At 37.4% G+C, this 26,053-nt stretch overlaps 1 protein-coding gene across 2 annotated transcripts in view; it reads left to right on the forward strand.

The window, feature by feature from the left end:
• The window catches only part of EFCAB8 (EF-hand calcium binding domain 8), a 136,188-nt gene that overhangs the window by 5,519 nt on the left and 104,616 nt on the right, over positions 1 to 26,053 (forward strand). For both annotated transcript variants that reach the window (XM_020990739.2, XM_020990740.2), the window contains exons 2-5: positions 11,246 to 11,300; positions 14,200 to 14,254; positions 16,748 to 16,898; positions 18,645 to 18,763. In XM_020990739.2, the coding sequence (XP_020846398.1) occupies positions 11,266 to 11,300; positions 14,200 to 14,254; positions 16,748 to 16,898; positions 18,645 to 18,763 (360 nt within the window). In that variant the 5' untranslated portion in view covers positions 11,246 to 11,265. The remainder of the gene's footprint in view (positions 1 to 11,245; positions 11,301 to 14,199; positions 14,255 to 16,747; positions 16,899 to 18,644; positions 18,764 to 26,053) is intronic.

Consider the following 26,053-nt stretch of genomic DNA (forward strand, 5'->3'; position numbering starts at 1 on the left):
TGGTCTGAGTCAACTCTTTTTTGCTATTCTGAAATTGTATTCATTGATAATTCCCAGTTGCCAAATTCAGTGGCATTTTCTTAGACCTTGTCTTACCTTTGTGTAGACTTTGACACTGTTAATAAGCCCTTTATACTTGAAAATCTTTCCACCCTTGGTTTCTGGGATACCATGTTGTTCTTACTGACTCCTTTTTCTGTGTCTTTGTTAGTTTCTCTTCTCTTTCTACACATACTCTCCCTCATTTACTGATACTACTTCCAACTGTCCCTGGAATGGACTCTGCTTCCTCTCCTTGGTCCTTTCCTATGCCCTTCAAATCTTCTGGTGAAATCCCTTCCTTTTGGGGCCTGTCTCTGCTGCCAGTCTTCTCTGACCTGTGGGATGACTTTGAAGAACCCCCTGTTACTTTCCCACCTCCACCAGCACCGCCCCACCCCTCCTATTTCTCTGTTCTCAAGTTTATTCATAGTACTTTAAGGCCTTCTTTACTTTTATGTCACTCTGTTGTGTCATAGCAATTTATTTGTCCTTTTCTCCTGTCCTGTCACTATGCCCCCTTAAATCAAAAGCTCCTTGAACATAGGACCTGTGTGTTCATATCCTTGATGCCTAAGCATAGTGCTTTGCACGTAATAAGTTCATCACTCATGTTTATTGAATCAAATGGAGATGACTACAGTGCCTTCCACACAACCCATGCTCAAACACTTAAGCTTCAGTCCTATACTTCAAACTATTTTTTGGGTATTTTTGTTTGGCTGTTTCACAGTCACCTCAAACATGATGGCTCCAAAATCAGCTTAGTTTTTCTTAAAAACTAATTTCTCTTCTTGACCACATTTTTCCGGTTTTGTTAGTTTCATTCTAAATCTCAGCTCACCCAGGCTCCCAACTTCCACTATTCAGTCACATTGCCAGTTCTGTCAATTTGTTCCTTAAAAGATCTATCTATCTATCTATCTATCTATCTATCTATCTATCTATCTATCTATCTATCTATCTATCTATAAAAGATATATGTCTTTCTATATATATATATATATATATATATATGTATATATTTGATTTCCTTACCATTCCCACTGTTACTAACTTATTTTGAAATCTCAGTTGTTGCCTGGAGTACCACAGTGGACCTCCCAATTGATTTCTCTTCCTCTATTCCCTCTCCTTCCCTTATTTAATCAGTCCTGCATAGTCCTGTCAACTTAATCAAAAACCTTCTGTGATTCTTTCCTACAAAATAAAATTCAGCTTTTAAAAAATCTGGCATTCATTCAAAGTCTGGCCCCTAGCTGCCTTTCTATCCTACTTTCCTGATGTTATTTCTACTAGAACCCTCTGCAGGAGACAAACCAGTTTATTCTTTGTTCCTTGAATATACCTTTATTTTACTGCCTTTGTACTTTTGCTCAACTGTACCACCTGCTTGGACTACTTTCTTTTCATTTTAATCCTATTCAAACTTCAAGACCCAACTAAAATTTTACCCTTTCAAGAATTATTGTTGGTACGTCTTTAATGTACTGCCTTGAGACTTCTTTTGTTGACTTGAGCTGTTATTTAAATCTTGAATTTCTTACCTCCATGTTTGGTCTTCACAGAAAGATTGTAAGCTCTAGGAGGGCAGGGACTGGATCCTGTTCTTACTTGCATTTGCTCTATGACAGTACACATAGGAAGTGCTCAATATTTGTTGATTTGATAATTCTAATAAAAATGCCATCATTTGAAGTTGCCGTTTTTTGCCCATCGGTGCATGTGTTTTGATTGTTTTTTTTCCTAACAATGAAGATGGATTCCCCATATCCATCAATTTATTACTGGACTGGTCTTTCTTGGGGTATAGTATGGGACAGAGGAATATGAATTAGCTCTGGAGTTTAGGACCTGGTTTCAAATTCTTATTTTAACACACCTGGGTGTGACCCCTTGTTCAGATCCATTAACTTTTGTGGTTCTCAGTTTCCTCATCTATAAAATGAGGGTGTTGTACTTAGCCTTTGAGAAACCTATTTCTTGTCCTATGATCCTTGTAATCAGTGGCACTGTGAAGAAACTACTTCGTGTTTTTGTTTAAAAACTTGTTTTCAAGTGTTTCAAAAATACTCAGACATGAGAAAAGGTTTGGCCCCTTTTAAGAAAGCCAAATTTAGGGGCAGCTAGGTGGCACAGTGGATAGAGCTCCAGCCTTGGAGTCAGGAGGACCTGAGTTCAAATCCAGCCTCAGATACTTGACATCTACTAGCTGTGTGACCCTGGGCAAGTCGCTTAATCCGAATTGCCTCACCAAAAAGCTCCCCCCCCCGCCAAATTTTAGAGAACCTAGTCTAGAACCACTTCTATTTCATGGCTGCGATCAGTGTACATAGGAGTGAGGTAGGAGAAGGTACTGTATAATCAGGCTGCCTGAGAAGTTTCTGATCAGAAAGGTAAGTCCCTAAATGGATGATATGTGGAGTTAGGGAGGGGTTATGGAATTTCCATTTCTAGCCATGAGAGTATTAAGATGCATAAATTACTGCTAGGTGGTGCAGTGGATGGAGTGCTGGACCCAGAGTCAGGAAGACTTTGACTTCAAATATGGCCTCAGAAATGTGTTACCTGTGTGATGCTGGGCAAATCATTTAACTTGACCATTTGCCTCAGTATCCTTATTTTTAAAATGGGGATAATAATAGTATCTACCTTGTAGGGCTGGTGTGAGGATAATACTTGTAAAGATTCTAGTGGGGACGACAACATGTAAACAGCTATGTACAAAGATCTGTATAGGATAAATTGGAAATAATCAAGAAGGGGAGTCACTAGAAGTAAGGGGGATCCAGAATGGCTTCATGGAGAAGGTAGGTTTTTATTTGGAGTTTAAGGAAGCCAGAGAGCAGAGATGAGAAAGGGAGAGCATTCCAGCCATAGGGTACAGTGGGTGAAAATGCCTGGAGTCAGGAGATGGAGAGTCTTATGTGAGGAACGGCAAGCAGGGACAACAGTGTTACTCAGTTATGGACTACATAGGGCGATGGCAGTATAAAGTTTAAAAACACTGGAATGGGGTGTGTGTGTGTGGAGCAGTTTATGAAGGGCTTTGAGTGGAGTCAGTGGAGTTTATTGAGATGAGGGTGATGTGGTCAGATTTGTGCTTTAGTAAACTCACTTTGGCAGTTAAATGGAGAAGGGACTGGAGTGGGAAGAGACTTGTGACAGGAAGACCAAGCAGCATTATCTTTCCCCCAAACCTGCTATTGTAGTAGTCCAGGAATGAAGTGATATGAGGTTTTACACCCAGCAAATGAAGAAAGCCATCTGTTAAAGTGTGGAAAAGCTGCAATCTAAATCAGTTTAGGGGGCATCTACACCCATAAAATCATAGATCTAAAGACTATGCTTTAGTGTTGAGGTAGCTGTGAGCAGGAAATCTTCCCCAAATTTAGTTTGTCTCTTAAACAAAAGAGTATACATAGTCTTTTTAGGGACCATGCTCAGAGCCTTTCCAGTTTGGTGGTGTTAATGATTTTATTATTCTTTTACAGTTTTTAGGATACTTCCACATACATAGATATCAAATGGCATAACATTTAAGTTCCTAAAAATAATCATCAGAAATTGCTGTATTATATGCCAGCAAAACTGAATTTGAAAGAGAGTGTTAGTACCTATAGGAAACTTCTTCCTCCAGTGAAGCTCTGAAAAGGCTCCAGAAGGAATAATAAAGAATACTAAAAGAATAAACTTCTCTACCCAGGCCAGGACTGCACAAAATGACAGTAAGAATCCTGCAGAAGTCCTGGATAGAAACAAATTAGGTTAGATATATGGCATATGGGAAACAAATTGAGGACCGTCCCCCACATAGGGAAGTCCTGGAACCCCTATTGGAAAAAGCCCTTGAGCAGTATTCCTCAGGTACTTGGTCCCTGAGTCACCACTGGAGAGAAGACCAGATAATTACTTAAGAAGGCGGGGCCTAATCTTAGTCACTACACTCCAGATGAAGCAGGGCCCTGGACCTGTACTATCCGTAAGTACAAAAACAGAGTGGGACCCAAGGCCCTTGCTGCATGCCTGACCCACCCCAACTCCCAATCCAGACCTGAGGCAGGTAATGTGAGTAAACCAAAGAAAACACCAAGCAATGCAGAAATAACCTTGAATTGAAGTGACCAATGGGCAAACCCAGAAAAGAGTAATTATGTAACAAATTTGCATAGAGCCTCAGATAAAAAATGGCCTGGCCACAAAGGCTATGTACAATACCTGAAGAAATCAAATAAGTAATACGAAATGTTAGGGAGGAGAAGGTTGTTGTATTTGTCCTTTGTTCTCAAAGAGAACCATGACATCAGGGAGATGATGACATGACTTGCCATTAACTTTGATTTGAGTGAGGGAGGGTTGTGCAGGATCATCAGACTCACTTCCTTCTCTAGAGAGATCTGGGTCCAGTGGCCAAATATTCATCTGGACGACTGGAGATGGCCCAGGATGCATTGGGAGACCTTGGCCCTTTTAAGCTAAGGTGTTTTCAGGTTTTAACTTTGAGGTGACTCCCGTTCAGTGAATAGGCCTCTTTAAGAAGTGAGTCAAGGAAGGCCCCTTTAATTAAAAAAAAAATCAAATTGGGAGGGGGAGGGGAAGGGGAAGACCCTCAGTTGCTGGCCAAAAGAGAAACAGTTACTATTTACATTCACTCTGAGCCAGGAGGGCCCAAAAAATAACCATTAAGTGGTGCTTTGGCAGGGTCCTGTTGTCCAATCTATGAGCTCTGGAGTGAATTGGGTTTAAGGCTTAGTCTTTGAGAAAGAAATCTAGCCAGTAAACCCCAGAGAGGAGAGGGACAGGGACAGGGAGAGGGGATGATGAGCTGAGTTACCCAACTGGAACAGCTAGGTGGGTCCCAATTCAGGCAGCTCAGACTATTCACAGGTTGTGTTTGTCCTTTGTTCTCAAAGAGGACGGTGACATCAGGGAGATGATGACGTGACTTGCAATTGACTTTGATTTGAGTGAGGGAGGGCTATGCAAGGTCACCAGCCTCACTTTCTCTTCCAGCAGAGAGGAAAAAATGGCAAGAATTAATACCTTAGAGCAGATGTTAGGAAATCTTGCCTGAGAATGCCCTGTAAATTAGAGTGGGCCAATTAGAAAATAATGACCCAATGAGATGAGACCCAAGAAATATTAAAGAGTTTTTTTTTAAAAGGAGAAAATGTACATAATATAAAAAACAACTGATCTGGAAAATAGTTCAAGGAGACAGAATAAAAGAATCAGACTATCTGAAAAATATTACACCCCCCCCCACCAAAAATAAAGCTTGGATATCTTATTTCAAGAAATCATAAATGAAAACTACCAATCTCTTAGAACTGGAGGGCATGGTGAAAACAGACTCTAATGGTTACCTTCTGAAAAAGAACCCAAATGAAAAATTTCAGGAATATCATAGCTAATGTCCAAAGTGTTGTAGTCAAAGAAAAGATACTCCAAAGGGCCAAGAAGAAAAAAATTCAAGTGCTAACAGACCTTGGGCTGGCTCACACAAGTCTTGGCAAAACTCACTATAAAGAAAGGGAGAACTTGGGATATAATAATCCAAAAGGCAAAAGAAAAAAGATTACAACCGAGAAAGATAAATAAGAAAGAGATCCTGTGGTTGGTGTTCAGTTTTAAATTACTTAGGAGATGACAGAAATAGAATTAGATAAGGAACTGTACTGGGAAGGGAGAGCACTGTCTTACATAATGGATGAATGAGATGGAAAGTATTCAAGCATGGATGAGGAGGTTGGGGGAAACAATATTCCAAGAATCTCACTTTCATCTGAGCTGGGTAAAGGAAGGTTGGACACAGTTATACATATCATGGTGCAGAAATAGATTAAACTCAAGGAGATGAGATGGGAAGAATGAGGTTTAAGAGGGAAGGCAGGATACGTAAGGGAATAGTCAAAGGAAAGAGAAGAGGTATAATAGAATGGAAACATTACTTTGTTTATAGATCACAAATATTGGGCAAACTCCTCTTTTACCACATTTTTAGGTGTAAAGAAGGGAGTGGGGAAAAAGTTTGGAAAAAGTACAAGATATAGGGAAATAAACAATAATGATAATTATGAACTGAATAAGATAAACTCATAAAATGTAAGTGTTTAACAGCATGGATTAGAAAACTATCCAGCAATATATTATTTATAAGAAGTATACTTGAAATGCAAAAATTCACATAAAGTTAAAATGAGAGGAACTGGAAGAGAATCTGTTTTACTTAATATGAACTGAAAAAGGCAAGAGTAGCCATCTTTTTGGATAAAGCTAAATATAGACAATAAAATGCTACAATAAACAGGGATATGACATTTTGCTTAAAGGTACCATTGCTTATGAATCAATATCTTGGCAATACTTATATGTTCTGAGCAGCATAGCATCTTAATACTTAATTGTTGTTCAGTTGTGGCTGACTCTTTGTGACCTCATTTGGGGTTTCCTTGGAGAAGATACTGGAGTGGTCTGCTGTTTCTTTCTCCAGTTTGTTAAGGCAAACAGAAGTTAAATGACTTGCCCCAGGGTCACACTGCTAGTAGATGTCTGAGGCTGAATTTGAACTCAGGTCTTACTGACTCTGGGCTCAATACGCTACGCACTAAACACCACCTAGCTGCCCGATTAATACTTAAAGTGAAAGTTAATCAAATTGTAGGGAAAAGTAGACAACTAAAGTACAGTTTAATAGTGGAGGATATCATTGAAAGGTATCCCTTTCAGATCTAGAGAAACAAAAAGCTAAACAAGAAAGAAGCTAAGGACATGAATAGCACTTTAGAAAAATTAGATATAATAGCTCTCTGGTGATTTCTAAATGGGAACACAGAGGTTTATATTTTTTCTCAATCATACATGTAAACTTGGTAAAAATTAAACATGTATTGGATTAAAATTAGTTGAAGACTAAGAATTCTAAAGAAGAGTGGATCAAAGAAGAAATTATAGAAACAACAGAATACTTCAAGGAAAATTATAGTAATGAGATTAGCGTATAAAAGCTTATGGGATGTAGTAGCTAAAGCAACCAACTTTTTTTGGGGAAATTTTTACGTATCTAAACACTGTTATCAAAAAAAGGGAAGAAAAAAACATTGAATTGGGCATGCAACAAAAACACCCCAGAAAGACATGTCAAAAACCTTCAAGTAAACAATGAAGTCAAAATTCTGAAAATCAAGAGATTAACAAGATTGAAATACGAACTTTGGAATAAGTAAAACTAGGAGTTAATTTGAAAAAAATGGTAAAAAAGACAAATAGCTAATCTGACTTTTAAAAAGAGAAGAAAACCATATTCTGCCCATCAAAAATTAAAAATTTCACATTTGAAGAGGAAACTATTAAATTATTTTTGTTCAGTTATGTGCCAACAAAACAAATGAAATGGATAAATTCTTAAATATAAAATACCTAGACTAGCAGAAGAAACATTATTTAAATAATTCAACATCAGAAAAAAGTTGAATAATCCAGAAATAAAATCCCAAAGAGGTGGGAGGGAGCACTAGGACTACAGGAATTTTCTAGTGCCTTTTATCAAACATTCAAAAATTAATTATAAATTAATAAATTATTGGAAAAAGAGGAAAAGAAAGGACTCTTCCAAAAACTTTCCATGATACAAACATGTTTTTTTAAAATTTTGATAGTATTCAAGTTTTTTCCCAATTATATGTCAAGACAATTTTTAGCATTCATTTTTACAAGATTTTGAGTTCCAAATATTTCTCCCTCTCATTCTCCCCTCCCCTCTTCCTAAAATGGCAGGCAATTTTATATAGGTTATATCCATGAATTTACTGGAAAAGCCCCTAATTTTTCTCCATTACATAAAATGCTTGCTCTTGATTTTAAAATAGATGCTATTTATTATGGTGAGGAAAAATACATTTATTACTCTGTTTTTTTGGTGCTTAACAGAAATGAGTGTTAGATTTTGTCAAAAACCTTTTCAGCATGTATTGATTATAATAATGTTATTATATTTATGTAACTAATACGGTTTAAGTTTATAGTCTTTATATTAAATCAAACCTACTTTCCCAGTATAAATCCAACCTGGCCATAGTGTATAATTTTTTAAGATGTTATTATAACTCAAAATCTTATAAAAGTGAACATTGAAAACTAAAAATTAATTAATTTTTAAATGTTATTATAGCCTATTTGTTACATTTTATTGAAAATGTTTACAGCAGTGGTCATTAGAGATATTAGCCTACAGTTTTCTTTCTCTTACTTTGTCTCACCTTAGTTTACATATCAAAAACATATTTGCTGTCTGAGAGGATGTGGGAAAATTGGGACACTGACACACTGTTGGTGGAGTTGTGAAATGATCCAACTATTCGGGGGAATAATTTGGAACTATGCCCAAAGGGCAACCAAACTGTGCAAACCCTTTGATCCAGGAATACCACTAGTAGGTCTGTATCCCAAAGAGATCATAAAAAAGGGGAAAGGACGTACATGTGCAAAAAGATTTATAGCAACCCTTTTCATGGTAAAAAATAATGGAAATTGAGGGGATGCCCATCAATTGGAGAATGGCTGAACAAACTGTGGCATATTAATGAAATGGAATACTATTGTGCAATAAGAAATGATGAGCAGGTAGGTTTCAGAAAAACTTGGAAAGATTTGTACGAACTGATGCAAAGCAAAATAAGCAGAACCAGGAAAACATTGTACACAGTATCAGCAACATTGTGTGATGATCAAATATGAATGACTCAGCTCTTCTCAGCAACACAATGACCTAAGACAAGTACAAAGGACTCATGATGGAAAATGCTATCCACATCCGTATAAAGAACTGATAGACTCTGAATGCAAATCAAGGCACACTTTTTTCATTTTATTTTTTCATGGGTTTTTTTTTTGATCCATTTCTTGTTTCACAACTGTGACTAATATGGAAATGTTTTATATAGTTGTACATGTATAACCTATATAATGCCCATTATTGTCACTACTATTTCACTTAGTTCTAGAAACACTAACTATAGCATTAAGATAAGAAAAAGAAATCTGAAGAATAAAGCATACGCAAAGAAGAAACATAATTATTGCTTTTTGTAGACAATATGATAATTTATTTAGAAAACGCTACAAAGTCAATTTAAAAGTTAGTTGGAGCAACTTCAGCAAAGTAGCAAGATATAAAATAAATCAACATAAATCATCGGCATTCCTGTATATAACCAATTAAAACCCAATAGGAAGAGATACAAAAAGAAATTCCATTTAAAATAGCTAAGAATATATAAGCTACAAAATGTATAAAATATTTGGAAGTCTACTAAAAACACATAGAAATTATATGTATGTAATAACAAAACACTCAAAAGAAATACAGATTCAACCACTGGAGAAATATGAAATGCATATTAGTAGTTTGTGGCAATATAAGAAAAATGACAAGTCTAAATTATTTACTTATTCAGTCCCATTCCAATGCAACTATCAAAGAATGAATAAAAGGTCAAGCATCTCAAGGAAATTGATGAAAAAGAAGGAACTAAAGGGGCTAGCAATAGAAGATCTTAAACTATATTACAAAGTAATTATTATCAAAATGATTTGGTACTGGTTAAAAAATTGAGAGGCTAATCAGTGGAACAGATTTAGTATATAACATAAAAAGACAAAGCCAAGAATTCAAAAGAAGTTACTGGAAATTTCAGAAATAAACACCTGAGGGGCAGCTAGGTGGCACAGTGGATAGAGCTTCGGCCTTGGAGTCAGGAGGACCTGAGTTCAAATCCTGCCTCAGATACTTGACACTAGTTGTGTGACCTTGGGAAAGCCACTTAATCCTGATTGCCTCACCTAAAAGCAAAAAACAAAACAAAACACATCTGAATTAAAAACAACAACAAGAATACAGATCTTAATGCAGTCTCAGAAAATGAATTTGAGCAAATGTAAATTAAAACTACTAAAGGAAAAAACTCCTAGGCCAGATGAATTTACAAGTGAATTCTATCATTTGTTGTTTAGTCTTTTCATTCTTATCTGACTCTTTGTGACTACTTTTGGGGTTTTCTTTGGCAAAGGTACAGGGGCAGCTTGCCATTTCTTTCTCCAGTTTACAGATGAAGACATGGAGGCAGACAGAGTTAGGTGACTTGCCCAGGGTCATACAGCCAGTAAGCGTCCTCAGACTCAGCTAGATTTGAACTCAGGAAGATCAGTCTTCCTGACTTTAGGCCAGCACACTATCCACTGCACCATCTAGCCACATTTAAAGAGCAACCAATAGCTACGCCACAAAAATTATTCTCAAAAATAAAGTACAGTTTATCAAACTCCTTTTGTAAGATATAGTCTTGATATCCTGACCAAGGAGAGAAAAATAGAAGCAGAACTATAGACTATTCTTACTATGAATGTTGGTGCGAAAATTTTGCCTAAAATCCTCACAAAAAGACTCCAGCAATCTGTGCAGAAAGCCATTCGCTGAGACAAGTTGGATTCTGCAGGAATAAGCTCAAGTTGGTTCAGCACTGGGAAAACAATTAGCACAATTGCTTGTGGAAACGATAAAAGCAAGAACCGTATGATTATTTCAATAGAGAGGGAAAGGAATAAACATTTATATAATGTGCCAGGCACTGTCCTAAGGCTTTACAAATATTTCATATGATAGTTCATTTCACAACAATCCTGAGCAGTAGCTGCTGTCATCTCCATTTTATGGTTGAGGGAACTGAGACAAACAGAGCTTAAGTGACTTTCCCAGGTCACACAGCTAAGTGTCTGAGGTTGGATTTGAACTCAGGTCGTCCTGACTCCAGGCCCAGTGCTGTAATGCCAGGATAAGGCCTTAGACAAAACATAGCATTCATATTGAAAACCTGAAAGAGCACAGGTGCAGAAAAGCTCGTTAATATGGTCAAAAGCACATATTTGAATTCAATACTTGCTGATGTTTGTAAGGAAGGAACATTTCATTTGGTTTCTAATCCTCTGTGACTTCTTTTTTAAAATCAATAGAGTTAGTACAGGCTTGTGTTTTGCCAAGAATATAGAGTTCAGCTTCTGTACCGGGAACCGGACATAGCTAACTGGTCCACAGAAGATTGAATTCATGACTCTGGCTTCTTTCTCACTATGTTCTGATTGAGTTTAAGCTACTTGCCCCGTCTTTCCACACAAAACGCATTGTTAAACTGCTTTTGATTTCTAATTTCAGGTCAAGTAAAACATATAGCAATGAAAAATCCAAAGAAAGTACCTCATCTTGTAAGGTAAGGAAGTCATCATAGCTAATGGGGCAAAATGGACAGTTTTTGGAAGTCACTGAAATATAGGCTAAGTGGAATGGAAGTATGTTGGTCACTGGAGAAGATACACAGTTACACTCAGCAAAGTCTATGTATCTTGGTGGGCAGAAGTAGGAATGGTGTACCTTCTTAACCCAGGCCCTTCTCCCCTGATTATTACCTCTATCCCCAACTGACTCCATGGTATGACTCCTCTTGACTAAGGTTTTAAACAGTGTTTAACAAGAACCATCAAGTGAAATAATTTCATTATTCCAAATTAATTCCATCAATTTAATTCAATAAGCAGCTTGGCATAGTAGAAACAGGCTGTTCTAACCCCTCTCATTCTATAGATGAGCAAATGGGTCCCAGGCAAGTTAAGTGACTTACCTAAACTCATACAGATTGTAAGGATAAGAGAAGGGATTTGAGTCAGAGGCCTTGAGTTCATATCCTCACTCTGCCACTTACTAGGCAAGTTGCTTACCTCTCTGAGCCTCAGCTTCTTCATCTGTAAAATAACAGGGTTGGACTAGATGACCTCTAAGATCCCTTCCTGCCTAAAGGCTGTGATCCTATCTAAAATGCACGATTCAGTGTTTGGGAGAAACAGTCATTAAAATAGGACAAGTCACTATCCTTATAGCTGGTAGGGGGATATAAGAAATATTCAGCTAACTATAATAGGAAAGAGGTATGATAGCTGTATAGGAGAGATGAAAACAAAGCCATCGGAGCGGTCAAAGATCATGACTGGTGGAAATGTCAGGGAAGACTTCATAGAAGAGGTAGCATTTGAGGTGAGCCTCCTTAGGAAAGAAATTGGGCCAGTTGGGCAGGGTGGGCATTTTGGCCCTATTAGACAGCATACGTACATATGAGTGCAAGTGATGGACCTTGGCTTTACCCTTTCAGCTGCATCGTATTTCACTGAAATTTCTTTGTTTTATTTTTCTTTAAAAATATTATTAATTACGGGGCAGCTAGGTGGCACAGTGGATAGAGCACTGGCCCTGGAGTCAGGAGGACCTGAGTTCAAATGCGACTTTAGACGCTAATTAGCTGTGTGACCCTGGGCAAGTCACTTAACTCCCATTGCCTCCAAAAAAAAAAAAGAAATGAAAAATATTATTAATTATATGGGTTGGCTCTCTGGAGGGCACTAGGCAGAAGAATACTGGGAGAAATTCTGTTGATATAAGAACAAAAGATTTCAATAATAATTTTGTTTAAGAAAAAAGGAAGGGAAAAATGGAGATATTGCAGAGGCTGATTTGATCCAGTATTTCCCAAGAGTTTATTCCTAAGAGTAATTCCTAAGAGTTCCCAAAGTTATGCTAGACCTCAAAGAGTTTATAAATTCAGTGAGGAGCGGGGAGATTCAGGCGTAAAGCAGTTAATGTTATACACTACTGTTTTTTAAATGTTGAGATAAAGGAGCTCAGAGAGAGAGAGAGAGAGAGAAATCATTGATTAGGGGAGATCAGGAAGGTTTTCACAGCAGAAGTAGCACTTGAGGAGGTTACAACATCACAGAGTTATGAGACTTCAGTAGTCATTTAGGTTAACTTACCCCTGAATAAGAAGTCTGTAAAAGAGGCCCTACGTGAAGCCATCAAGCTCTGGTGAGGGGAGCCCATTAGGTCCTTTTTGGAAAGTTCTAGGAGGAAGATTTTCTTCATCTCAGACTTAAGTTGCCTCTTTTCAACCTTCACTCTTTGTTCTTTACTCTGCCTCTGAGGCCAATAAGAAAGAATTGATTCCATTCTCTTTTTGTTGGTCTTCAGTGGTTTCAGTCAACAACCAACTCTTCCTGACCCCATTTGGGGTTTTCTTGGCAAAGACGTTGCAGTGGTTTGCCATTTCCTTCTTCAGCTCATTTTACCGATGAGGAAACTGAGGCAAACAGGGTTTGCCTATAGCCTCTAAAATATTTGTCCCTTCAAGTCTAATTTCACACAAGCTCAACATTCCCAGCTCCTTTAGCTGATTCTCATATAGCACGATCTTTAATGCTCTTGATCATCCTGGTTGCTTTGTGGATACTTTTCAGTTTATCCATGACCTTCCTAAAATGCCATGTCTAGAACTGTATCAAAATTATTGATAGCAGTGCTAAGTGATACAAAGGGAAGGGAGCATTTACATAGTGTCTGCTATGTGTTAGGCTCTGTCCTAAGGTTTTACAAATATTTCATTTGATCCTCATAACAATCCTGGGAGGTAGATGCTATTATTATCTGCATTTTACAATTGAGGGAACTGAGGCAAATAGAAGTTAAGTGACTCGCCCAGGTCACACAGCTAAATGTCTGAGGCTGGATTTGAACTCAAGTCTTCCTTCAGGCCTAGGGCTCTAATGCCACCTTAACTGATTCAAGAAAAAGCCTTCGATAAAACGTAGTATTTGTGTTGAAAACCCTAAAGAGCACAAGTGCATAGAAGCTCCTTAATATGGTCAAATGCATATATTTGAATTCAATGCTTGTTAATGTTTGTAATGAGGGAATATTTTGTTGCCTCTCTGAGATCATTAGCCTCATCTTTATAGATGGGAAAACTGAGTCAAAGACTTGCCCAAGGTCATATTGCTTGTAAGTGTTGGAGCTGGGTTTCAAACCCACGTATCTTGACTCCCAGTCCAATGACTTCTTTTCTAAAATTAATAGAGTTATTACAGGCCTGTGTTTTTTGAGTTGATTTGCCAGAAACATGGGGTTCAGTTTCTGAAGCTGGAACTGGACATAGCTAACTGGTCCATGAGAGGGTTGAATTAATGACTCTGGCTTCATTCTCACTATGTTCTAATTGAGCTTAAGCTACTTGCCCAGTCTTTCCACACAAAACTCATTGTTGAACTGCTTTTGATTCCTAATTTTAGGTCAAACAAAACATCTAAGGATGAAAAATCCAGAAAACGTATCACATCTCACAAGGTAAGGAAGTCATTGTAGCAGCTGGGTGGAGGCTAGGGGTGGAGAGAAAGGATCAGGAAAGGCCTCGTGTAGGAGGTAGCATTGGAGCTAAACATTTATTGTATTTTAAAATTTTGCATCAATATTCATTAGAGAAATTGGTCTATAGTTTTCTTTCTCTCTATTTACTCTCCCTGGTTTAGATGTAAGAACGTTGAATTAATCTTAATCTTGGAAGGAAACATGGTGACTCTTAGAGGCAGAGGTGGGGAGGGAGCACATTCCAGGCATAGGGACATGGGAGCTGGAATTTTGTATGTGAGGAACAGCTGGAAAGCTATGAACTTATAGAGTTTCTATGTACCATGTTTTCTTTTGTTTTTTACTGGCAGCCCTCCTCCAGGTATCAACCAGTCTTGAAGCTATTGGGAGAGGGATCTTTAAATTATGGGTTGATGTTGGGTAGGGGGAGGTCATTGTAAGAATTCCAGATAGAGGGAACTTCAAGAGCCAGGAAGGCAGTATGGAAAAGTTTATAGGTGATGTAAAAGAAACTGGGTTGAAATTCTACCTCTCTTCACTGCCTCTATCTATAAAACAAGGGGATTGGACTATTTAGTCTTTAAAGGCCCTTTTATCTCTAAATCTATGATTCTAAGAAGAGGAGGCGGGAATGGACTTCTTAGAGTTTCTTGGAGAACAAGGGGAGACTGGCCTGAGCAAGGGCAGTTGTGGGAGAATAACAGTTAGGTATGAAAGAGCCAAATTATAGAATATTAGAGCTGAAAGAAACCGTAGAAATCATCTATTCCAGCCTCCTCATTTTATGGCAGAGGAAACAGCATCTGAGAAGTTATATAACTTGCCCATGTTTACACAGCTCCTATGTGGCAGAGTCAGGACCTGAGCCCAATTCATGTTCTTTCCACTGTATTATGAAATGGTTTGGACTTGGACTTGACTACTTAAAGACTTAAAGAAATAATATAGAATTTAATCCACAGTTAATTTGGAATCATTTGACTTTCTTCCACTGAACATTTATCTCAAGGCCTTGAATGAAGGTAGAGAGGGCATGTTTATCAAGTTTGCAAGTATATTCAGTTAGGCTTGAGCAAGGATTACAGTGGTTGACTTCTAAGGTGGCTTCCAATTCTGAGTCTGTGATTTTTCTGATTTTAGCATTTAATGCTGGTCAAGGATGACTTTGGACAATTTCTCTGGATCTCCTTTGTGCCAGCTAGACAATAGGGATGATAAATCAGTTGAGCCAGGTTCTTGTCTAAGTTCTGGAGATACAAAGACAGAAATGGAATGATCTATGTTCTCAAAGAGCTTGTACTTCTAGTTTCATATAAGTATATATGAAACTCATACAAAGCATATGTACAAAGTAAACTTAGGTGGAAAGGCCCCTGAGGTGGCAGTGGGGTTAGGGAGGAAAGACTTTCTGCAGGAGGGACTAACAACAGGTTAGCTGAGTTTTGAAAGAAACCATGAATTCCAAGAGGTAGAGATAAGGAAGGAGAACAATCCTGACTGAAGACAGGGGCCCAGATCAGATGATGTCCTATATTCATTGATCATTCAGTTTTTTTTTAAATATTTTACTTTTTTCCCAATTACATGTAAAAATAATTTTTGACATTCATTTTGAAAAATGTTGAGTTCCAAATTCTCTCCCTACCTCCCTCTTCTCCTTCCTCCCTGAGATGGTAAGCACCTTGTTGATATAGGTTATGGATGTGCAATAATGGAAAAAAATTTTTTATGTCAGTCATGTTGTGAAAGAAGACACAGACTAAAAGAAAAAACCCACAAAAAGTAAAGTGAAAAATAGCATGCTTCGATCTGCATTCAGATTCCATCAGTTCTTTCTTTGGAGGTGTATAGCATTTTTCATCATGAGTCCTTTGGAATTGTCTTGGATCATTGTACTGTTGCGAATAGCTAAATCATTCACAGTTGATTATCGTACACTATTGTTATTACTATGTGCAGTGTTCTCCAGGTTATGTTCACTTCACTTTACATCAGTTCATGTAAGTCTTTCTAGGTTTTTCTGAAGCCACCCTGCTTGTCATTTCTTGGTAGCACCACAATATTCCTTTACAATCACATACCACAACAATTGATGGGCATCAGTTTCCAATTCTTTGCCACCACAAAAAGAACTGCTGTAAATATTTTTGTACAAATTAGCCCTTCCTGTGGTGGCCTCCCCCTCTCCCCTTTTAAAAAAATCTCTTTGGGATACAGACCTAGTAGTGGTATTGTTGGATCAAAGGGTATGAATATACCAAAGGGTATGCCCTGTGGGCACAGTTCCAAATTGTTTTCCAGGATGGTTGGATCAATTCACAGCTGTACCTGTTCAGTTCTAAGGGCTTTGATTTAATTCCTTATGTATCAGCTTATAATATCAGAGGCATTTAATTTCTCTGCTCAAGAGGATGTCTTCAAATCTCTCTTTAAATTGAGTGTGGTTAACAATGGAACACTTTTCTGTTCAAGTCAAATGGACCAAAGAATATCCGAGCTAAATCTGAGACAACCACAGCTAGTCAGTCTGTCTGCTCCCAGCCAGATATGGAAGTGTGTATAACCCAGGAGATCCTACAAACATTGGAGAAAATGTTTGAAAAGACTGCAGACCACAATGGAGGTAAAACTGCTTTGACTCAATTTTTTGTGTATGTATGTGACAGACAGGGAGAGGAATGGGAGAGAGGAGGATTGGTGATGGTGTTGGTTAATTGAGGGGACAGAAATCAACTTTTCCTTGATTTAATAAGTACACTAGCCTCAGAGTCAAGAATATCTAGGTTCAAGTCTTATTTCTGACACATACTGATTGTGTTACCCTGGGTAAATAACTTAAATTCTCCTTGTCCCAGTAACTCTCTCAGACTATAAGTTGTAGAGCAGGTGCTGATCTGCATTGGTAGAGTGAGAGTTTCCTGACTGGGAATCACTCATATCAAAGCATTTACAGGTCCAGTAAAAAAAAAACACTTCTCCAATTCAATTCCATAAACATTTATTAAGTACCTACTATGTGCTACCCACATGCCTTAGCATTTTATCCTTAGATATAAAAAGAAGCAAAAGACAGTTCCTGCCCTCAACAAGCTTACAATCTAAGATCAAAACAACCAGCCCTTGGGGTAGCTAGGTGGCACAGGAGATAGAGCACTGGCCCTGGAGTCAGGAGGACCTGAGTTCAAATCTGGCCTCAGACATGTTAAAAATAATTCACTAGCTGTGTGACTGTGGGCAAGTCACTTAACCCCAATTGCCTCACCAAAAACAAACAAACAAGCAAAAAAACCCCCAGCCAACCTTGTGTATTATGATTAAAATCACAGAACTTTAGAACTTTAGAGATAGGACTTTAGAGATGATAGTATGAGAGAATGAGCACTGGGTCTATAGACAGAGGACCTCGGTTGAAATTTCGCCTCTGACACACTTTTTATTTGCATGGCCTTGGGCAAGTCACTTAACTTCCTTGGACCCCAATTTCTTCATCTGTAAAGTGAGATAGAGTTAGACTAAATGGGTTCTGAGGTGTCTTCCAATTCTAGATCTAGTATTCTCTAGTCCAAGATTTCTTAACTTGGGGTCCACCGATCCCCGCAAGGGATCCATGGTTAGACTTAAGAGAGTCTGTGAACTTGGATGAGAAAAAAAAATCTTTATTTTTACTAACCTTTTGTTTCCTTTGAAATCTTACGCATTTTATTTTGTACATTTAAAAACATTATTAAAAAAAAGAAACAAAAACCCCACATTATTTTGAGAAGGGGTCCATAGGCTTTACCAGACTGCCAAAGAGGGGTTTATGACTCAAAAAGCATGAAGAACTCCTGTTCTAGCTCAACTCCAGGCCCACTTATGCCTTTTTATCCCTCCCTTCCTATTTCTACCCCACCACCATTTTTGTAAAGGTAAAAATGGAGGCCCAGAGAGAGGAGGAGGTTGCCATGGTATTATCTATCTCACAAGGTTTTTGTCAGGAAAACTCTTTTTAAGCCTTTGAGTACTACATAAATATGAATCATTGCCCATTGCCCCAGGTCACATTCAGTTGGACCCTAGCTCTGCTGGACTTGGAGTCAGTGCTCTTTCTACCACTTTTCACCTTTTCTATAATCACACTGCCTGTTCCAAACCTAATTGTCCATATTCTCATGAAGAGTAAATTGTCTTCTGAATATGGTTGGGGACTCTGATGTTTTACAGTCTGTCTTCCTCAGCTGCTTCTCCCAGATGAAACTACCCTCCTTGGCAGCAAATGTCTTTTCTTGGCTACTGTGCCCTTCTAGAGTAACAAAACACCTGGATGTAGCCTCCAATATAGTAGATGTTTAATAAATGTATATTGAATAGATTAATCTCCCATTTTCAGCTTTGAACATGGAAAGTTTCCAAAAGGTGATGAAGGAGACGTTTTCATCTGTGACTGATGAAACCCTGGAATCCCTGTTCTGGAAAGTGGATGCAGATTGTGATGGATTGGTGACCTGGGTAAATATTCAGCTATCCTTGGCAACTAGAGGTGATGGGCATCAGGGGATGGGAAGGTGTTCTTGCAGCAATGGGGATAACTTTCATTTTTTAAGTAAGAGATTTATCATAAATTTAACTTTAAATGAATATCACAGGGAGGACAATAGAGACATGAACAAGTGTGAGCAGGCTGCAACATGTAACCATGGAGGAATTGTATGATTTGAAAAGAAGATGACCTGGTTAGAATAAGGAATGACAGATAGATGGCCCCAGTGCTCCACTGATACTCTCACCATGTTAGGAGAAATTGAGGAAGGTCTTCAGAGTGCTGGATTGATCTTTCTACAGTAAACCAGCTTGATCCAGGAAAAGTCAAGAGTTACACAGAATAGGCAGGCATGGATGGGCTGCAATGTGTATCTTTTGAGGAAAGAACTAAATTGAGGTCACAGATCTATTTGAGTAATAACCTTCAATTAAACTTGTAACTAAGTTTTTTTAAAAAATGAGCATCATACAGATGTTTAGAACAATTTATCAACTATTCCTTCCCCTATTCCCTTTTGTTATCTTTGTCCATTTATTCCTGTACTTTTGGAGGAAGGAGACAAGTATTTATTAAGTACCTACTATGTACGAGGCCCTTGTGCTAAGTGTTTTACAAATATTATACCATTTGATCCTCACAACAACCCTTGGAGGTAGGTGCTATTACTCCTCATTTTACAATTTGTGAAATTGAGGTAGACAGAGATTAAATGACTTGCTTACGATCACATAGTCACATAGCTAATAAGTGCCTGGTACTGAATTTGAACTCAGATCTTTCTGACTGTAGGCCCAACACTATTTACTGTGCTACCTAGCTGTATATGTTTTCCTTTTATATACTAAAGTAATAGTCAATATGTATAGTAATTGTTAATACATAAACTGCTATTCTGATTCTACTTTTCTTTATTTGGTGTCCCACTTAGCTTGTGGTAACCTTTGGGCAAATTATTTAACTCATTTGGGTCTCAGTTTTCTTGTTGTTGTTGTTTGGTTGTTTCAGTCATGTCCACCTCTTCATGACCCCTTTGGGGTTTTTTTTGGCAAAGATACTGCAGTTGTTTGCCATTTTCTTCCCCAGCTCATTTTACAGATGAGGAAACTGAGGCAAACCAGGGTTAAATGACTTTGCCCAGAGTCACACAGCTAGGAAGTATCTGAAGCCAGATTTGAACTCAGGAAGATGAGTCTTCTATTTGTAAAATGAGGGAGTCATTAGATTTTTTTTTTTTGGTAGGCAATGGGGTTAAGTGACTTGCCCAAGGTCACACAGCTAGTTAAGTGTCAAGTGTCTGAGGCCGGATTTGAACTCAGGTCCTCCCGACTCCAGGGCCAGTGCTCTGTCCACTGCGTGACCTAGTTGCTCTGAGTCATTAGATTTTTATGAACCTTCTCTCTATATATGTCCTATGAAACCTCTCTTTCCATCTTTCTTTATATTCCTCACATTTGTCATTCTTCTCCCACTAAAATCCTCCAGTGATGCATCACAGTATAAATGGGATCCTCAGCCTGCAAAGACTATATTAGCAGAGTGAAAATTCTGGTAGATCCTGCTAAACTGAAAGGACATTATATATGGGCCTGGTGACAGGCTGTGTCTGTCAACAAGGGCCAGTCTAGCTGAGGCAAAGCCCCATCAACAGCTTGGCCATAAGCCTCCAGAGGTGGACAGTCAGGATGGTGAAAGGCCTTTAGCTCATGCCTTATAAGAAGAGGTTGAAATAAGTGGGGATATTTGAATGGTTGTTATGTGCAAGAAAGATAAAACTAGGAGCCATGAGTGGAAGTGGAAGTTCCACAGAGGAAAATGTAAGCATGATATAAAGAAAAACTTCTTAACAATTGGATCCACCCCCAAGTGAAATGGGCTACCTTAAGAGGTAGAAGGTCCTCCCTCACAACCACTTCTAACAAAGTCTGGATAGCTGCTTGTGTGGGTATGCTGTAGAGCAGGGCTTCTTAACCTTTTTTTGGGGGGTCACGGTGAACTCCCTTTGTCGGTCTGATGAAGCCTACAGACTCCTTCTGACAAGAATGTCTTTAAATGAATGAATAAAATAAAATACATGAGGCAACAAAGGAATCTGATTACATTGGAATACAATTCTCAAAATATTAGAAATAACAAAAAAAAAGTTTACAGGCCCCAGGTTAAGAACCTCTCCTGTAAATGCTGTCCCTATGTTTAGAATGAGCTCCTTTCTCTCCTCCTCCTTTTGTAATATATCTCTCTTCAAGGCTCAGATCAAGTGCTACCTTCTTTGAGATTCCCTGACTCCCATAGCTATTCCCTCCCACCCCTAAAATCACTGTATACTTATTTTGTATTTTATTTTTACTTATCTGTGAAGATGTTGTATCAACATAAGCTCCTTGAGAGTGAGGACTATGTCACTATTTTTTTTTGTTAACATTCAATTGAAAAACCACTTAAGTGTCTGCTAATGTACTAGGCTCTGTGGTTGCCTTAGATGAGAATCAAAATTGAATTTAAAATGGTCCCCACCTTCAATGAGTTTGTAATTTAGTAAGGGAGGTTAAGACAGGTTTAGAGCACAGTAATATTCCATTGCATTCATGTACCATAATTTGTTTGGCCGTTCCCCAATTGATGGATATCTTCTTTATTTCTAATTTTTTGCTATCACAAAAAATATTGCTATAAATATTTTGATGTATATGGGAACTTTTTTCTTATCAATGACTTCTTCGTGTATAAGCCTCTAGTTCAAAAGATATGGACATTGTAATCATTTTATTTAAATAATTTCAAATTGCTTTTTAAAATGGTTGTACCATTTCACAGCTCCAACAATGTATTATTACTGTGCCTATCTTCCTACAAACCTTCCTATGTTGATGATTTCTATTTTTTTATCATTTTAGCCAATTTGCAGGATGGGAGGTGAAACCTCAGGTTGTTTTTGCATTTGTATTTCTCTTATATTAGTGATTTGGAGCATTCTTTGATGTGCTCGTGAATAATTGACAGTTCTTTTGAGAACTATTTGTTCATCTCCTTTGACTACTTATATATTGGGGAATGGATATTAGTATTATGTACATATTTATGTATTGTTTATATATCTTGGATACCAAACCTTTATCAGAGAAATTTGATACAAAAACTTTTTCCCATTCAACCACTTCCTTTGTTATCCTAGGTGCGTTAATTTTGTACAGAAACTTTTCAGTTTCATATAATCAAAGTTACCTGTTTTATCTTTTATAGCTGCCTCTATCTCTTGTTTGGTTAGGAATACCTCTCCTACTCATAGCTTTGAAAGGGTGATCTGCTTCTCTCCTAATTTTTTTTTATAGTATTATCTTTAATATTAAGGTAATGTATCCATTTAGAATGTGTTGTAGAATATGGTGTAAGGTGTTGCTCTAATCCTAATTTGTACCAGAGTCTTTTCTAGTTTTTCCAGTGGTTTTTATCAAATAAGGAGTTTTTTCCTAGGTAATTTATATTTTTCACTTTATCAAACACTGTGTTACTGAGATCCATTATTTCTGATTTTCTCTCGTGTAGTCTGTTCCATTGATTTATCTCTCTGTTTTTTAACCAGTACTACATAGTTCTGATGACTGCTGATTTATAATATGGTTTTTGGTCTGGAGGTGCTATACCCTTTTATCCCTACTTGTTTCATCATTTCCCTTGTTATTCTAGATCAGAGGTATCAAACTCAGGCCTGCCAGCTACTAGTGGCCCACAAAACTCAGAATCAGATTAAAATGTAATTGGGGAATGTTTAACAAAATAAATAAAAATACAGTACAACACAAATAATGTAAATTGGTGGTTTTCTGAGTCAATATTCAGTCAGCAGAAATCTGTTTCTATTTGAGTTTGACACCAGTAATCTAGATTTCTTGGTTTTGTGGTTATTTGGAATGAGATTTTCCCCTTCTATTATTATTTCTTAGGTTTTGTTATTATTATAGAGAAATGCTATTGATTTTTAAAGGTTTATTTTGTACCTTGTGACTTTGCTAAAGCTACCCAATTGTCTTAATTAGTTTCTCTGTTGATTAACTAGGATTTTCTAAATATGCTCTCAGCAAATGGGGATAGTTTAAATCTCTTTTTTACTTCTCGTTATGCCTTTAATTTCCCTCTCTTTTCTTATTGCTGTTGCTAGCATTTTTTAAAATTTCTTTTTTTATTTTTAGGCAGTTGGGGTTAAGTGACTTGCCTAGGTTCACACAGCTAGTAAGTGTCAAGATCTGAGGTCACATTTGAACTCGGGTCCTCTTGACTTCGGGGCCGGTGTTCTATCCACTGCGCCACCTAGCTGCCCCTGTTGCTAGCATTTCTGATGGAGAGAGCGGGCATCCATGTTTCACTCTCACATTTGTTGAAAATATGCATATGATGTTTGCTTTTAGTTTTTGATATTACTTTTGATGATACTAAAAAAGATCCCTTTATGCTTATACTTTAAAGGGTTTTTAGCATAAAAAAATTCTCTACTTAAAGGCTATGTTTTTATCTGTTGAGATGATTATGTGGTTTTGGATGTTTTGTTTTTTTAGTGTGCTTAATTATATTGATTGTTTTCTTAATGTTGAATCATCCTTGCAATCCCTAGTTGATCATAAAATGATTTCTTGGATAAGTCTTGGATAGTCTGTTTGACAGGATTTTGTTAAAAATTTTTGAGTCAATATGGATTATTGATATTGGCTTATAGTTTTCCTTTTGTATTTTATCTTTTCCTGGTTTAAGTAATAGGACTATATTTTCATAAAAGGATTCTGGTAGAGAGCTTCCTTTCTCAATTTTTGATAATAATTCGTGAAGTATGGGTACTTTTTTTTTTGTTCTTTAAAAGTTTAATAAAATTGTCCTGTGAATCAATCTATCAAGACCATGAATTTTTTTCTTCAGTAGTTTCTTTATAGCTGGATCTATTTTCTTTTCTGAGATTGAGTTATTTAAAATCTCTCTTTCTGGTCTTCTGTTGGTTTGGATATTTTGTATTTTTGAAGGTATTCCTCTATTTCTTTTGTGTTCTCAGTTTTGTTAGCTTATAACTGTGTATAATATGTTCTAATTATTTTCATTTCTTCTGTGTTTATTGTGATTTCACCATGCTCATTTGCTATTTTATTGACTTAATTTTTGCTTTCTTTAAAATCAAATTAGCTAAGACTTAGTTTATCCATATTATTAGTCTTTTAAAAAACCCAACTTTTAGTTTTATTTATCTTTTCCTTTTTTTGCTTCTAATTTATCTGTTTTTCCTTTAGTTTTGCACTTATTTTAGTTTTGTTTATTTGTTTGCTTTCTAATGAAAAAAATACATATTCATTTCATCAATCTACTTTTTCTATGTTGTTAGTGTATGTTCACAGGAATATGACTTTTTCCTCCTGAGGACCACTTTAGCTGCATCCCATACATTTTTATGTAGTTTATCTTTATAACTTTCTATCACATAATAATTATTTCTATGATTTGATTTTTGAACCATTCATTATTTAGGATTTTGCTGTAAGTCTTTACTTGGGTCTATGTCTTTCGTTTGTACCAATGACTATTTTTATTATGTTGTGGTCTATAAAGGATACATTAATGATTTCTGCCTTTTTACATTTATTTGCAATATCTCTGTGCTCTAATATTTGGTCAGTTTTTGTAAAGGTTCCGTGTGGTGCTAAGAGATACTTGTAATTCTTTTTTTTGTTTGTTTTGTTAAGGCAATTGGGGTTTAGTGACTTGTCCAGGGTCACAGAGCTGGTAAGTGTCAAGTGTTTGGTCTGAGGTCACATTTGAACTCAGGTCCTCCTAACTTCAGGGCCGGTGCTCTATGCACTGCACCACCTAGCTGCCCTGAGATACTTATGTTTTCTTTGTGAATTTGGGTGCCGAGGCACTTGGAATACATAAGCTTATTACTGATATTGATTTGCTTTCTGTGGTTCCTTTCAACATAATGTGATTTCCCTGTTTATTTCTTTTTATTTTTGAATGCTTGTTTTTGCTTTGTCTTAGAGTATAATTGCAGCTCTTGCTCTTTTAGATCCACTTGATTCATTAGTAAATTTTTTCTTATCCTTTAGGTAAACACAGTACTATGTTTCTTAATCTTTTCTTTTTAATTTGTTTTTTTTTTGCATTTTTTTGGGTTTTTTTGTTTTTTGTTTTTGCTAGGCAATGGGATTAAGTGACTTGCCCAGGGTCACACAGCTCGTAAGTGTTATGTGTCTTAGGCCGGATTTGAACTCAGGTCCTCCTGAATCCAGGGCCGGTGCTCTATGCACTGCGCCACCTAGCTGCCCTGGTTTTTTTGCATTTTGGTAAAGCAATTGGGGTTAAGTGACTTGCCCAGGGTCACACAGCTAGTAAGTGTCAAGTGTCTGAGTTTGGGTTTGAACTCAGGTCCTCCTGACTCCAAGGCCGGAGCTCTATCCACTGTACCACCTAGCTGCCCCCAAGCTTAATCTTTTTAAAGAGGGCCTTATTTCTACTTAGTCCATATCTCCCCTCCCATTTGTTACTCCTTTCCTTTTGGGATTTTGCTTATAAGTTCCTTTCCCTTTACTGTTTTTAAGTATCTAATTCTTCTCTCCTTTTTTTCTTCTCGGTTAATTAAGTAGATTCTCCCTTTCTTTCCTCCCCTTTAATTAGTCCTGTTCATTAGTTTTTATTTTATTTTTTAAAATTTTTAATTAATTTATTTTGAATCATCAACAATCGCTTCCATAAGCTTTTGAGTTTTACGTTAGTTTTTTAAATTTCATTTTCCACCCTTTGTCTCTTTGTTGTTCTCTTTGTTGTTCACCCTCTCTGTCTTCTCTAGATCCTCATTTTTCTGGTTCATGATTCCTATAAGTATCTTATCTCTATTTTCCTCATGGAATTAAAACTTCCAGGGTATCCATCCACTCTGGGCTCTCAACTCCAGACCGTTTTTGCCACTTCCTTGAGAACTTACTCCAAGGTAAAAAAAAGCTTATCCCTTTTCCACGGTGCCTCACTATCAGGACAATGCTATTTCTGGGAGGTGACATACCCTCACTGTCCTCACCATGTCACTGATTATGCAGCCCATCACTGATCCCTATTCTTCCCCTAGTTACTTTCTTTTACCAATTCTCAAAATTTTCTCCCTGGGTCCATACCCTCCCCTCTCCTCTAGGTACCAGTTGCCCCCAAGAGTTCCAACTCCACCTCCCTCCTGAGATAAGATGAGTGGTCTTTTCAAGCTCCAAATCCCCCAGACCATACCTAGCACAAGC

This window comes from Phascolarctos cinereus, unplaced genomic scaffold (genome assembly GCF_003287225.1).
Source record: "Phascolarctos cinereus isolate Bilbo 61053 unplaced genomic scaffold, phaCin_HiC Scaffold_2;HRSCAF=192, whole genome shotgun sequence".
Lineage (NCBI taxonomy): Eukaryota > Metazoa > Chordata > Mammalia > Diprotodontia > Phascolarctidae > Phascolarctos > Phascolarctos cinereus.